Source organism: Callospermophilus lateralis, chromosome 3 (assembly GCF_048772815.1).
Source record: "Callospermophilus lateralis isolate mCalLat2 chromosome 3, mCalLat2.hap1, whole genome shotgun sequence".
In the NCBI taxonomy this organism is placed as follows: domain Eukaryota; kingdom Metazoa; phylum Chordata; class Mammalia; order Rodentia; family Sciuridae; genus Callospermophilus; species Callospermophilus lateralis.
Window position 1 is genome coordinate 103,844,562 of NC_135307.1, and position 15,680 is coordinate 103,860,241.

Sequence of the window (15,680 nt, forward strand, 5' to 3'; positions counted from 1 at the left end):
TACTCCTGTTAGATAAAATCTGAACATCGCTGATATCAACTTATGTCTACTTACTTCCACCAAGAAATCAAAAACACGCGCGTGCAGGGCCTTGGCAAGTGCATCCCTAGTGTAACAGGCCTGCTCCACATTGAGGGTCACATGGATGGACTCCGACTTGCCTCCCCACTTGCTATCCATCTGTCGGCTCGTTAGTTTCTCTTTTAACCGGTCCTGGTTTATGCCCAGCAGATATGCAGGAAAAGCCAAGACTATAGAACATAAAACAAAAACATGATTGTCTTACAGAAGTGTTAACAACTCATCTCCCAAACACATGGAGGCATTTGTGTGTACATAATTTATGGACACAAGGCACCTTCCACCCCCTGAAACTTCCACTCTTCTGAAGGCTGCTTATCAGCAATCCCACACACATCCACCTACTTCATTTTTCATGGCCATTTTATTACATAAATAAATCCCTATGACGACGGAGACTTCCATACAGATCAGTGATCCCAGAAGGATGGCAGGCCAATCCCTCCTACTGAGATCACAGTGAAGTGCTGAAAATGGACATCTATCCAAGTCTTCAGCAAGGCAGCCTGGAAGGAACTCAATTAAAAAACATTTCTTTGGCTCAAATATTGTTTTCTTCCTTTTTGGTGCAATGTTTTCACAGCATCATTTCCAAAGACCTGGAAGCACCTGTTATCGTTGAACTAATAACTACAACCAATCACCTACTGGCTAAGTGCTTACCATGTGTTATGAAATAAGGAAAGAATACAAAATATTTAAGAAATCTTGAAGAAAATCTATGGGTAAAGACAGTTTATTAAACAACCCTCCTTCACAGACAGACAACAGAGTTCTGTAGGAATTTAGAACAAGAGGATATTGCTACTTGCTGGGGTAGATAGGAAGGTGTGGCATTTGGGCCAGGCCGGAAAGGATGAACAGGATTTGTATAGATGTGGAGAGGGGAAAGGGATATGCAAAGATAAAGAAGCAGGAATGCAGGAGCTGTGGTTGGGAGGTGGTCTACGCTGTTGACAGCATTGGCTGTAGCAGAAGGCTAAGATGAAAATCTTAGAATGGACTCAGTGCTGGGTTCTTGAATGGTAAGAGATATCTCGGCAGGAGGCAAAAGCAGGCATCCCTAGAGTAACAGGCCTGCTCCATATTGAGGGTCACATTTGAAAGAGGGACCTTGGAAGAAGATTTCCCTGGGGGTGGCAGATGGAGTGAAACAGAGGGGACTGGTGTCACTTATATCTCAGCACACATATTCTATTCTAACAACATGCAGCAGGGTAATTGTTATGGTCTTGGATAGAAAAACAGACTCTCATGGCTTAGCAACTTATTTGGGGCCATGAAAATTACCAAGAAGAAGACTAGTTATATAGAAGGGATTTTCTTGATTTTTGTCAAATGCTCTAATATGAATAAATGGCACCTTTCTTGGACATAAAAAGTGCTAGATTTTTCCATTATAAATGAAAGGTATTCATAGATGAAAGTACAAATTTTGAACTTGGATATGTCTTCTTTTTCTGCATAAAGCTTTACCAAAATTCTCTGATAAAGGACTGTGTTAAAGACCTTATAATAATGCTCAAAAATCACAAGCCTCCTGGTAAAGGATAATCAGTTTGAAGTGCACAGATGGTGTTAAAATGTAATGGGTTGACATTTCTCAGCACACACCTTCCAAAGAGATTAAGTCAGTGAATGCAACTGAAAATGTGTAATCCCAGAACAAGGTATTTATTATGTATATGAGTATTTATCATGTACATGAGTATCATGTATATGCTTTGACTGGTAGAAGGGCTTCCTTTTCTAAAGGACACATGAAGAAAACCAAATGCGCTGATTTGCTGATGGCCCTTTCCTTTAGTTTAGTTTTAATGCTAACCCTTCTGGAGGTCTGGGTGTATCTTCCATTGAACTAAAACATCCTTTGCACAGAGTAAGGAGAGATGATGTCCACACATCAGATTGACACAGATAGGGTTCTTGTGAAAATTAAAGAGATATTTACCTTAGTACCCAATGTACAAGAGGTCTTCATTGTCACACTGGTAATACCACCAGCACTGGGGAGGGCCCATTTTACCAAATGTAATGGACATCATCCTCAATAGTTGATAGTCTATCCACCAGGACCCCTTTCACTGTTGATGCAAACTACATTGTTTGTCTATTTTATAAGCATGGGCTTCTCCAAAACTCGCAGCCATACCAAAACCAAGGCACAGTTAAAATATCTGGTTATTATTGTCATGACCTCAGCTAAAAAACAAAAATAGGGCTAACACAAGAGTACTTGAGACCAGACAGAGTGACTGACAGACAGGTGCTACCCTTCCACTTCTTGTAATTCTTCCATAGAGCAGGCATGGCCAAAAGACCGCAGGCACTTGAAAAACAAGGCATGGAATTTGGCCAAGAACCAGAGCCACAAGCTTAGGGAAACAGCTATGAAGACTAGGGAGGAAATATATACTTGGTTTGGAAAAAATCCATGCCATGTTCTTCAAGAACAAGCTTTTATAGCCTCATATTTTTTTCAGTGGCTGCCCTGGTGCTAAAATTATAGGGCCACTTATATTGACTTCCACCAAGTTATGAATTCCATGAGGGTGGGTGAGAGTGGCTGCTTCTGAGAGTGTCAGCAAGGAAGCTTGGAGGCTTAGGGAAGATGAAGAGGGGTGAAGCAACAATTAACTAAAATGTTGCAACTTTAGTGTAGTTATTCAGAGTCATGTAAAATAAGAAGAACCCGCTAAAAGGTAATGTTTCAGCACATTTAACTAACAGAAATAGACTTCTGTTATTGCATTACGGTGTAAAGCAAAGTTGGATTTCATTTTTTCCATTTAAATTTGAAGTATAGGGAAGAGAGAAAAGTAAAAAACATAGCAAAACAAAATTCCTTTCTTTTATAATTTTTTTAAAATAGTAAGGTAAATATGGTTCCTTTGTCTTTGGTGTTGAGGCTCTGTGTTTTCTCATCCATTAATCATAGGGTAAAAATAAGGGGCCTTGTCACTTGTACATTTACTCCTCATTTTATTAAAGTAGTATTTTTTTTCTGTCTACAAACTTCTTAGGTTAATTTAGTATTTAATACCTCTTAAGAAAAACTATTTTCCCCAAAGTATATCACTCACTGCATTGATGTTGGCAGGCATATAAGTACCTAAGTTGAGGTTTGATTGGTTTCTCAGCAACACAAAAGATTTGACTAAGAAAATTCTATATCTCTTTTGGTCTAAGGTCAAATACATGCCTATTTTGCTTTAGTAGGCCCATTGTGATGGGATTCATAACCAATTTTTTTCCTATAATACAAAAGCTAGAGAAAAATGCTTTCTTTAATTACAAAAGCATGGATAGACTTTCCCTCTATAGATGTGTTGCATGGATAACAGGAGAAAGATAACATGGATCAAGGTTATTCGTTTCAGTAGTGTTCATTCAGAATATCAGAAACTATCTAATGCATAGCAACAGATGATGAGGTAACGAAGTCAAAATGTAACCAAGCAAAGGAACGATCTGCAGCTGTACAAGGATAAAACCCCTTATGAATGGATACATAATAATCACTAAGATATAATAAAATGCTATATGAAAAGCAACTGCAGAATATTGTGTAATAAGTGCCCATTATCACACAAAAGCAGGGAAAAGAATGGATGTGAGTGGCTGCTCTAAACACCTAACTCCAGTTACTGCTGGGGAGGGAGACAAGTTAACTGCAGAGGGGTGCATGGGAGGACTTTTTCCATATCCACTAAACGGTGTTAATGTATGACCAAATGAACAAAAACCAGCAATGATAGAAGAACATTACTGGGAGAGGTGCATATTTCTTTGTTAGACCTACTTGGCTTCAAGCTCATTCTGATGTCCATTGCTTGTCCACCTTAAATTCAAAACAGTTGCCAACCCCAGGCCTTACCTATTTGGCAGAGGAGGCTACTCACTCCAGACCTCAGTGAGCAATGAAACCCTTCTTGGCTCAGCTATTCAATGGCATGCTTGCTGGTTCAGCATCATGACTTTATTCTCAAGCATAAAGTAGCATAAAGGATTTTACCATCCAAGGAGCAAGAGAAAACTAGTCTATCTCCACAGACACTTCCACCAAAATAAAGCTGCCACTGTTACAAGACTAAGTGTTAATGATCCTCCTGGACACATAAGTGCATTTGTTAAATGTCAAGGATAAAGTCCATGAAGTACAGGAACACAATTATTATTATCATGATTGCTAGGTCATGTTCCTAGGTTTTATGGCCACCCTGTATATTTATCGTTTTCCATCCCCTTCCCTGGTAGACATAATTTATCCTTATCAGATAGACATCAGAAGTTAGTAAAACTTCCCTCTTTTATGAGAAAAGAAAACAAAAATATAAAAAAGAACCTTATTTGGAATGGAAATATCCCCGCTGCATTGTCAGCAATGAGTGGGATACTATTTATTACCAAGCAGCTAAATTTATCATCCTTGAAGAATGCTGAGAAAGGAAGAAATGCCTTCCTGGGTGGTTAAAAGATGTGTGGGTTCTGAGAACAGCCTGGAAAGCTGTCGATGCCTAAGAGGCAGAAGTTACGTGCATGGTATTTGTGGTGGACTGTGGGCACATGAAATCAATAATGTCTCTCTGCAAGAAGGGGCCTGAATTCTTCTCAGAGAGTAAAAATGGCCATTCAGGGCTTGAGGATGTGACTATGACACATGTGATCATTAAACATGATCATCAGAATGTGAACACAATAGTCAAAGTCCATATTCTTTCTGTGCAACAGAAATCGAATCTAATCCAACCCATGGGACAAACTGAGCTTTTTCATATTTACATAAATTCAATCACTGGTTCTTCATGAATTTTAGGTGAATGAAGATTGTAAAGCCCAGTTACCAAAAAGGTTTTCATTAAGAGACTAGTCTTTGGCATTATTAAACCATTAATCTTCATTAAATGCATCGATTAATCTTTGCAACTAGATGTGAAATTCTTCCAAATTTCTTCAAAGTTAGTGATAAATTGGAACGATTTCATTAATGACCTACAATGTGGGACATGGAGAAGCTAATAGTGACAAGAGAGGCAAGAGCATAGGAGATGTCTAGTCTTTCCTAAGGTCATTTTGGTCTGCCACAGCAGGACGTGTAAGACTTCTCATCTCTATCTGATATACGCTTGAGATTTACCATCCTTAGATCTAAGGATCTAAGCCAAGCAGAGTGGTGGGTTACTTCTGATCAGAGCTAACCACCATTCCCCTCATTCAACAACCCCAGCCAGAGCTACGTACACTCCTCACTCTCTACCGCAGCATAATTGCCCACTTCTTTGAAGCTGATGTTTCCCAGGTGGAGAACCCCTGCCACTATCTGCAACACCAGCGTTTGCTCTTCTGCGAAGATCCCAATCACATTCATGGCGTGCTGAAAGAGAAAAGAGAGATTATCCAGACAAGCTGGTCACCAACTTCATAAGCATATAATCAAGAAGCACGAACTGACTTGAAGAGTTACAGTAGACATGGTTAGCTTGTGATGGCAGTGGAAAGTCCCCAAACAACATGATCACTGACAGGTGTTCTTGCACACATTCTTCTCAGAAGTCCTGTTGGAAGGGCAGTTCTATCTTTAAACACAGCATTCCATACTCCAGGAATAAGGGAAGGAGGGCTCCAGAGGAAAGACACTCAGGGTAATGGCAGCTGGGCACAAGTCCCCAGGGCCAGCCTCTTCCTGGGGTTGCCAACTCACCCCTCCAAGGGCACTGCTGCCCCCCTTGCCAGCCACTCTCACTAGAGTCAAGAGATCATTCCCTTCGGGGAGGAATGAGAACAGATTATACTTGGAAAGGAATTTTAATTGAAAATCTCCAGGAAATCAAAGCACCATTAAAAAAGCCTAGTTTCTGATTTCCATCAAATTCTATGAAAGATAGATGTACTGTACATGTTGGCTATCCATACTCTGAGAGAGCTCTACTCTAAGACCAGTGTGCAGGTCTTCACACCAACTGTGAAGGCCATTAGCAAAAAAAAGTGTGCATGTAAGTGAATTGCCCACAATAAGTTTTGCCTGATTATCAGAGCTCCTACAGAGGGACAAGGATGAACTCACTTTTTCACCCATTTCAAATGATTAAGTTGTCCTCAGGCCATTGGGTACATGACCATTTAAAGATGTTGAAGGCATGCTTACAGTGGCACAAAGTAGCAGGTCACCTGCTCTCTGCTTTGGTGACCTTTACTGCCCTTTATGCCACAGGTGATGCCCAGCTGGAGAGGAGATTTTGCCTGGCCCTGTGCTGGTACTTACCAGAGTTTCTTGGAACTCCCGCTTGTCATCGATGTCATCAACCTTGTATGACCCAGAAAGGCTCAGGTAGTAATAATAATCCATGCTAGTGATACCAAGGCTATGCTTCTGCTCCGCAGAGGCCCCCTCAATGAGCTGCAGTGACAGAACATGACATGTACTATGATGTGGCCCACAAGGCACCCACAGTGACCCCACAGTTCCTGCTGCCACCATCACTGAGCCCAGGCAGAAAGGACTTTCTGCCCTGCTTTCTCAATATATGGGTTGTTCCACTGTCCAAAATATGAAGGGACTTGTGAATAAGTTATTTACTTGTAGTTCCAAACCATCTCTGCAAATTCTTTTTGGTACTGGGATTTAACCCAAGGTGCTTTACCACTGAGTCACATCCCCAGAACTTTTTTATTTTTTGAGATAGGATCTTGCTAAGTTCCTTAGGGTATAAGTTGCTGAGGCTGATCTTAAACTTTTGATCCTCCTGCCTCAGCCTCCAAGTCGCTGGGATTATACAGGCATGCACCACTGCAGGCTTGTGGCAAATTTTAATTCTTAATTCTAATAAAACCTGTAACAGCTGAGGATCTTGTCCAGTGAAAAAAAAATTGTACTGCTACAGTTGTGATCCTTTGAAAGAGTAGAAAGCAAAACAGATTGCAACCACTAAATTCCTGCCTGAGTTGCTTCTGAATTTTTAAAGTGGAACTGGTTCCTCCATCCTTCTCCCTACAGGGTGCATACTGAAAAACATGGAGCTCCCGTTCTATGGTGTTCTGATCACTGACTGTCCTTTGACTTCTTATTCCAGCACTGACGTCTGCCTTAACTCTGAGCTCCAACCAATGGTGTTGGAAAAGGTTTAACAATCAACTCCTGGGAGGAAAAAAACATTTACATGCAGTGTTTGCCCGATATTCGTGGTTGAAATTAGTCCCAGTGGGAGCACACCTATCAAAGAAATGTCACAAAAGAGGTGGGAAGAAATGCATACATCCCGTGCAAGCCATCTCCAGCACACTATGGCATGAACCCAACAAACAATATTGAGATGATGGAAAGTTTGCCCCCTGACCCATGCTGGGGGTCCAACCCAGGGCCTCAATGCAATGTAAGCAATATTCAGAAAAACAGAGAGCTCCTAGGTAGCTTCTCCATCTCTATCAAATTCCTCATGTGGTCTTAGCTCCCTTGTGGCAAACAGGTGGCCTCAGGGGCATTATTGAAAAATTCCAGGACAACCTGTGACATCAGGTTCCCTTTGTTGTGTTTTTTTCTCCCTGTCTACTGAAAATGTTTGGTGACACTCCTTTCTTTCCCTACTCCCCCTATAGTGACACCCCCCTCTACAGAAAATCTTAATCAAGCTTCTCCAGAAATCTTCACTATAATTGATTGTAGACTATCAGCAAAAGAATTTCTGCAAGAGAGTTCAATGTAGTTAAACTTCCTATTTCCTGTTGCTCTATCTTACTTCACCAGCCAGAAAGAGATCAGCACTTCAGGTGCTAGTTTTTCACAAATATTTATGGACTATCTAATATAAATAACAACATATATAATACTTGGTAGAAGTGTGTTTGCAAATGCAGAGTGTGATAAGAAAGTCAGGTCCTTTAACAAGGCCTCTGGCCTTGAGCTGAGCTTCACAGACAAGTTTACATTTCAAAGATAAGAGAAGATGTTACTAATGGGGCTCCAAGGTAACAGCTGGCAGGGGGAGGGAAGAAAGGGGAGAAGAAGCTCCCCCCTCCTCAGGCCCTGTCCTTGAAGGGTTAACCTGCCCAGAGCAGTGGAAGAAAAAGCTGTTTTGGGGTGAACTTCTGCAGACTGTGAACTTCTGAGCCCCTCCCTTTACATGATGGGTATAAAGTTCTGAAACTGCCTGAACTCGGGGTTTGGGGGTTACTTGATTACAGCAAAAGCTATAACCTCTGAACCTGTCTGCAGCCAAATAAACCTGCTTCCTGTTTCCTATTTGGTATCCTGCCTCATCTGAATTTTTAAAGTGGAACTGGTTCCTCCATCCTTCTCCCTACAGGGTGCATACTGAAAAACATGGAGCTCCATGTTCCACCCCCACCTGCAACAAAGAACGTTCCTCAACTCTTTCAAACTTCTCCCTTCATATCACATAGTCTTTCTCACTAGTATCTTCCAACTTCCCTTTCTCCAACTCTCCTATCTACAAACATGGGGCTCTTTACCTTTGTTAAAAGCTTTTCTTTGACTCTGAACTTCCTCAGGCTGCATAATCTACTTCCTCTCTGATTTAATTATTTCTGAATTTTTAAAGTGGAGCTGGCTTCTCCACTCTTCTCACTACAGGGTGCATACTGAAAACCTTGTAGCTACATTTCACCATCTTTCCTTACCACTATGGCAAAATTCCTCTCCTGCCCACTTTCCAGTAGCTAAGCCAATTCTTAGTCCTCAGATCCCTGGCCAGCCTCATTCCCCTCCAGAGAACAGAGCATTAGAACTGGGGTGGCCCATCCCCCTGAGACTTCCCTTGGCTTTGGGGACACATCTGGATCCTGGGCTTCCTTGTTTTCCTCTCACTACCTTCATGCCTCTCATCTGTGGAGGACCTAGGCATCCTTGAGTCCTGCATGGGCATTATTTTTCTCTCCACACTTACTCCCATAGAGTTTCATCTATTTCACATTTTTGAGGGTTACTGTTTGTCAAACTCTGGAACCCCCAAGCTCTCTGTTCCCAGCCTCTATTTTGGTACCCAACTTCCCTGATAGCTGCCACTCCTAGAAGTGGTTGGGGCCTGCATGCATTGAAAGGGATCCTGACATCCATTAAACACTTCTTTCTAGTGCTTGATAAATAACATATTGCTGTGAGTGATATGCACAACCATTTTCATTCAATTCATAAACATTGCTTTGATTAATATAGTTACACGCATAAACTCAGAGAGGCTCTTGGTCATTTATGTACTTTTTCAACCAACAAACACCAACTAAAAGAATGATCTACCATCATTAAAAACATCTTGTGGCCAGGCATGGTAGCACACGCTAGTAATCCCAGCAGCTCAGAGGGCTGAGGCAGGAGGATTGCAAATTCAAAGCCAGCCTCAGCAACCACGAGGCACTAACCAGCTCAGTGAAACCCTGTCTCTAAATAAAATACAAAAAAGGCTGGGAATATGGCTCAGTGGTTGAGTGCCCCTGAGTTCAATCCCTGGTACCAAAAAAAAAAAAAAAAAAAAAAAACCCCTCAAAAAAACCATCTGTGCATTGAAGAGATTGTTAGTTACTCTCAAGGATTAATTTCCTTCTAATCCAGGGATCTTCAAACCCAAAACAAAACAGTTACCAGGCCTTTCTTCAAGAAAACTAATATGGATCCCTAAAATAAAAATATTAATAAGTAAACCCAAACATTAATAATCGATAGGACATCATTATATTTTTAAATACTTAAAAACATTTTAATATAGCTGAATCAGATGGTTGCTGAAGACTGGAATATGATTTTAAAAGCATCCTGTACACTGCTCTGACCCCAAACTGTCCCTGGCTTCTAACGGTCTGAAAGGAAACTTCTGAGTTGGCATTAAAGATCAGTTTTCCCCTCCAACAGTCCATCTGCTGAAAAGTCTGCCTTGCGAGCTGGCTGAGGCATGGCTCATGAACTGGCTTTTACCTCCCTGGCTTTTGGTTCAGTCACCCAACTTCCCTGAGAGCTGCCCTCTCCACTCTCTACCCAGGGCTTTCCCCACATTAACATCTCCCTTTACCATCCTGGCCAAATCTCCCCACATGAACTCCCATTTGGCAAAGAATCAAACACTCCTACTTCTGTTTTGAAGTTATGTCAACATTTTTTGATTATTTAACTTTCAGGGAATTTGCCTTGTCACTCCAATTAGAACTTATTTCCCTTGATGGCAGGGACATTTTTACAATCCTGCATATGGTAGTAATGAAGTCTCTTCAGCTTGTTAAACTGTCTACACTTGAGAACTGAGAGGAAAAATTAAAAAAAAAAAAAAATATATATATATATATATATATATATATGTGTGTGTGTGTGTGTGTGTGTGTGTGTGTGTGTGTGTGTATATATATATGGAAGAATAAGAAATGGGAAAGAAAAGATATAAAGGGATACCTGGTAAAATATGTGAAAACTCCGCTCTCCAGGGTTCCTCATCACCACCCTAGATTTTTCCAGAAGGAAGTTGGAGATCTTTCCACCATCTGGTTCCCCACCTGGACTGAACTGGATTTCAAAGTATTTTCCCTGCAAGAAAGTTAGGGATTTCCTTTAATGGTTGGTAAACAAAAACATAATGCTGCAAATAGGTTTTGAATACAGTATATAATTCAAGGAAATTCATAAATGAGAGACATGTTCTGAATTATTCCTAATTCTGGCTTAGACTTCCTCAAGTTTTCATATCAAACAATAACCTGAGCTTCTGTCCAATCACACAATTCTGCATTCAGAGAGAATCAATCCTTCCAACAAGACTAAATAAGGATATGCTATATTCCCTGCCCATTTTCCTCCAGTAGTTACTTGCCTGCTCAACCAATAGATATAAAGAATGGGCCAGAAAATCCCTTGGTACACTTAATCTAACAACAGTGAACTCTGCCAACGTGTTTCAAAGGAAGTGAATTTCCCCTCTGGCAGGAGGTGAGGGGGAAAGACTGTGTACAGCCCATCTATACTTTTCCCATCCTTCCAGCGGGATTATATGAAATTTTGTAATCAGATAAATAGTAAATGATGAGTTTTTGTTTTATTTTGTCCTGCTCTCTAAGGAAGGCAAAAGAATGGATGAAGGGTAGCTAGAGGGTTGAATCTCATTGATTCAACCACTTTTATGAGGCAGGTTAAGAATGACAACTAGGGGAAAAAAGGTCAAGTAGAAAACTGTTCACATTTTCTTTCTTATTTTATCACCTAGAAACTTCAGGATAAAACAACCCAGGCACTGAGCCAAAAGATATGAGAGATAAACAAAGGAGCAAATATTCTGAATAATCCTGGGGAACAAGGAAAGTGAAGGTGAGCCTGATTGACATAACCCACCAGGGAACTTGACAATGATTGCATGAGAACATGGTGAAGCTTCTCTTGGAAACAGAAACTTCCTTCCAAAATAAAGAGTAAAAAAGAAATTGTTTTTCTCTGAATTTCCCACTATTTATTTAAAAATGGCCCAGTATCAGCCTCACAGATGGTTCCTCACGTGCTTTAGTGCCAGACATAATCTATGGTGAAATAAGATGCAAAATCTATATAAATCAGGGCTATCGGGTAAGCATTTGTTTCTTTGTAAATGTGGCTTTCTGTCAAGGGGATTTTATTCCTGTTCTCTAATCTACCACCTCAGGAGACACTCAGACAGAAAAATGTGGAAATGGGCATTCAGAACAATGCATGGGTTGACATTTTTGTAACCTTGGGTACATAAACCAGTGGGGAGGCACTCTGTGAAGCTAGGTCCAGTCACTTCTGAACCCATAAAGTGAATGCATAAAGCCAGAGAGGCTGGGTATGCAGTCAGCTCACTCTGACAGGGGAGGAAGCTTCTCTCCATGCACCCAGACAGTCCAAGGATCTGCTCCTTTCACAGACCAAGCTCTGAGGAGCAAAATCATTGCTGGTGGGCAGTGATTTCTGAGATACCTATTGATTCCATTCATTTCTCTAGGGAACAAGCAAAACTCCTCAGGAACCAAATCCACCACTTTCATCAATTTTTATTTCTTTAGTAAGGCAACTGCTTTTGAAATTATCTAGTTTGCATCCTTGAAGCTCAAAAATAACTTTAGTCAAAGATTAAATTAGAGCTTGATAACATGCTGCTTTAGAAAATAAAGGAGAAATTGACAAGGTGGCTTTCTGATGATATGTGAAATGCTCTTATTTCCTTTGGGACCTAGGACTTAAGGTAAGAGCATCAACATCATCAATTAGGCAAATTTCTCTGAAACAGGAATGAGACTTACAAATCTGCTGGAGTTGTTGTTGCGGACGGTCTTGGCATTCCCAAAGGCCTCCAGTAGCGGATTGGACTGCAGGATGATGTCCTTCACATGCTGTCACAGCAAACAGACCACAGGTTAAGGAGGTGCAGACATCTGCCACACAGGTGAGGCTGCACTTTCCCTAATGTCCTAGTTTCTGAATGTTGTAAGGAGAGAAGCCCCAAGTCATGTGTCCCTGGGAATTTCTCGAGAATCTATTCTTTCATGGCAACAGATCTGACCCTGTATGTGCGACTGGGTCTCCCAACTCCCTTGGCTTGATGCAGGATCCCTAGGAGCCAGGTTGCCACTAATAAAGCAGAATCCACAAATGTTCCTGATCTGGACCTCTACCCAGTGTGGCTACAGCTTCACTCTGTACTTCTGAGTGTGCCAGGAGTCACAGCAAGTAGGAAAGTGAAGCAACAAGGGGCATCTCTTTGCTGTTGTGATTAGTTTTTCTGACCATGGCTCTTCCCAGCTCCTCCCTTGCTCAACTACAAGAAAGAGTTACCTTAAGGGAAAATTAATTAGTATCTCCTCCTCAAAGTTTTAGAAATATAATCTGGTGCTCCTCAAACTTTAATGTGCATGAATCATCTATGGATTTTGTTAAAATGCAGATGTGGATTTAGCAGGTCTGGGGCATGATCCAAGAACCTGCATTTCTAACCAGCTCCCTGGTGCTGCTGGTTTTGCCAGCATGGATCCACACTTGGGCCAATGCTGGATTTTGTGAAATAAGTCCTAGTCTCCTAGAGGGGGAGAATTTGGTTTTCAAAACACCCAAGTTCTATGCCAGACTTAAAAGTGTGCAAAACACACCACGGACATAAGACAGTTCAATAGATAGGATTTGATGCTGGAGAGGTCTTTCAACAATGAGTCATTCCTTGTACTTCTAATTATTCACATGCTATGGTTAAACATGTTCCAGAAATAACAAGTCTTCTGGCTTATGCTCTTTAGCTACTGACTAATTCTAAGCCAAGAGCTCTGTATCACTGTCCTCATAGGAAAACAGGAAGAGAAAAATCAACATTAACCGTCTGCAATCCGACCACTAGGTCATGGGCTGTGGCAAACAGGACTAAATAAGGCACTCAGGACTAATCGACCATATAACAGCCAAAGTGCTCCCTCGGCACCCATATGAATATTCAGAAGATTAGGTATCTCAAGAAATGAGGACTGGTTCTGTCCAACTTTAGAATCATTGATAGCAATGGCACCAAGGGCAAATTCTGGGTGGTCCCTCCATGGGGTCAAACTCAGAAAAATATTTCCAATCTGTCTAGTCCTTAAAAACTCGTGAATTATTATAACATTTGCTTTTCTTTGTAAAATAAATTTTGAGTTTATGGATCTTCTGTCTTCTGTTTGCTGGCTAGATGTGCCTACACCACTCAAAGCTCTCAGCTCCTCTTAGGAAAGGAATGAGTGGAAGGTTCTATCTCTTCCCTTCTTTGATTAGAAACTGTTGTTTTTGTTGCTGCTGCTTCTGCTGCTGCTGTTACAATTGTTTGTTTTTGTTTGTTTTTGTGGTGTTGGGGATTAAGGCAAGAGCTCAAGCCTCCAGGTCTAATCGGAGACTTTTAAAGTAAGTATGGTTTTGCATGTATGAACTTATGAACTATCAGTGATGTCCAACAGAATTGGAAGCATGTGATGAAGTTATCAAGGAAAAGAGAAAGAATAAATTAAAGAGAAGCCCACTTACAAAATAGCATTCTGATTTCGGTCTCCACGTTGGCCCTCTAAGGACAGAGTCATGTGAATAGAGAAAAGCAAGTGGACTGAACCACACCAGACTTACGGGTTGAAGGCTTGATTCCAAATACAGTGGTGTTAGAGGTGGGCTTTTTGAAAATGTTTAAATCATGAGGATCATTGATGAATTAATGATCTGAATGGATTACTGGGAGGTGAAGAAATTGCAGGAGGTGGGACCTAGTTGAAGAGATTGGGTCCTCCTTGGTAGCATACACTTGGGAACTATTATCTTGTCCCTAGGCCTTTCTCTCTCTCTCTCTCTCTCTCTCTCTCTCCCTCCCCTTCACCCCCCCCCCCCACTCTCTCTGCTTTCTGGCTTCCATGAGGTGAGCAGCTTTCCTCTGTTATGCCCTTCTACCATGATGCCCTGCCTTAACCTCAGGCCCAGAGCAATGGAGCCAGCTGACTGAGGACTGAGCCTCTGAAACTGTGAATCAAAATAAATCTTTCTCCTAAAGTTGTTTTTTCTCCAGTATTTTGTTACAGTGATGAAAAGCTGAACACAGTTGGTTTAAATAAAACATTTAAAAATTAATTTCATCGGTTTCATTTTACTTTTTGTAAATATGGCTACTTAGTAAACTTAGAATTATAGGCATTACTTGCATTCACCTCCTACTGGACAGAGCTAACTGCTCTAGAGTTTCCTTTTTCTTCAGAGAAAGAGGCCCTACTGAGACCCTTTCAGTTTACATAAGAAAATATGGACCTTAAAGTCCTTAAGCTTTCTGGTCTACTAGGTCATTTAAGTAGTAAATTAATAATCAGCAAACTAATTAATAAAAAAAATTTAATTTATCTTTTTTTTTAAGTCTACAGTTCACCATGACAATAACATTCCTTATTAAATGATTCTGATTTTTAAAAATTAATCTTTAGAATTAATTCTACTTTGGAACAAGAATTATAATTTTGAAAAGCTCACCAGTACTGTGTGCAGTGAAGAGCAATATACTTTGGGACAGTCCCCTCTAGACCTTAGCCCCTGATCACCATCACCTCCTGCTCCTTGAGGAGCCAGCTCTACTAGCTTCTGTCATTGTTGATTCTGCTACCACAATGAGTGACAGAGAATAGATGAAGCTGATCTATCCCGTCATCACTCTGTCTTCCTGACTCTGTTGCTTCTCTGCCAGGGAATTCTCCTTATCTTCTCATCTGTTGTGAATTTTCTGATGTTATCTTTGCTAATCATTCCTTCTTCTTTTCTCTTTTCCCTTTCTTTTAAAATTTATAGATTTCTTGAACTGGCAATTTATTTAGAGTCCAATATAAGTATGTGAAGGGTATACAGGAAGAGTACAGCCTCTCCCAGTCTCCCAGTCCCTTCCCTAAACCTATTTTTGGAGTATCCTTCCAGGGAGATGTAATGCATATCCAAATAAATATTGATGCATACTCGTTTTTCCTCATATTATATAGAGGGTCTGGAACCTTGCTTTTTGCAATTAATGAATATATCTTGGAGATCATTTCATAGAAGAACATGAAGTCTCATTTTTATGGCTGTATAAAAACCTAATATATGACAAACCACAAATTATTTCACTAGTTGCTTATAGATG

At 40.7% G+C, this 15,680-nt stretch overlaps 1 protein-coding gene across 1 annotated transcript in view; it reads right to left on the reverse strand.

Annotated features, from left to right (window-relative positions):
* Nucleotides 1-15,680, reverse strand: part of Myo1e (myosin IE) — a 197,068-nt gene that overhangs the window by 73,813 nt on the left and 107,575 nt on the right. The window contains exons 6-10 of the mRNA XM_076850871.2: nucleotides 12,325-12,414; nucleotides 10,472-10,603; nucleotides 6,344-6,478; nucleotides 5,323-5,455; nucleotides 55-251 (exon numbers count right to left, since the gene is read on the reverse strand). Coding sequence (XP_076706986.1) covers nucleotides 55-251; nucleotides 5,323-5,455; nucleotides 6,344-6,478; nucleotides 10,472-10,603; nucleotides 12,325-12,414 — 687 coding nt within the window. The remainder of the gene's footprint in view (nucleotides 1-54; nucleotides 252-5,322; nucleotides 5,456-6,343; nucleotides 6,479-10,471; nucleotides 10,604-12,324; nucleotides 12,415-15,680) is intronic.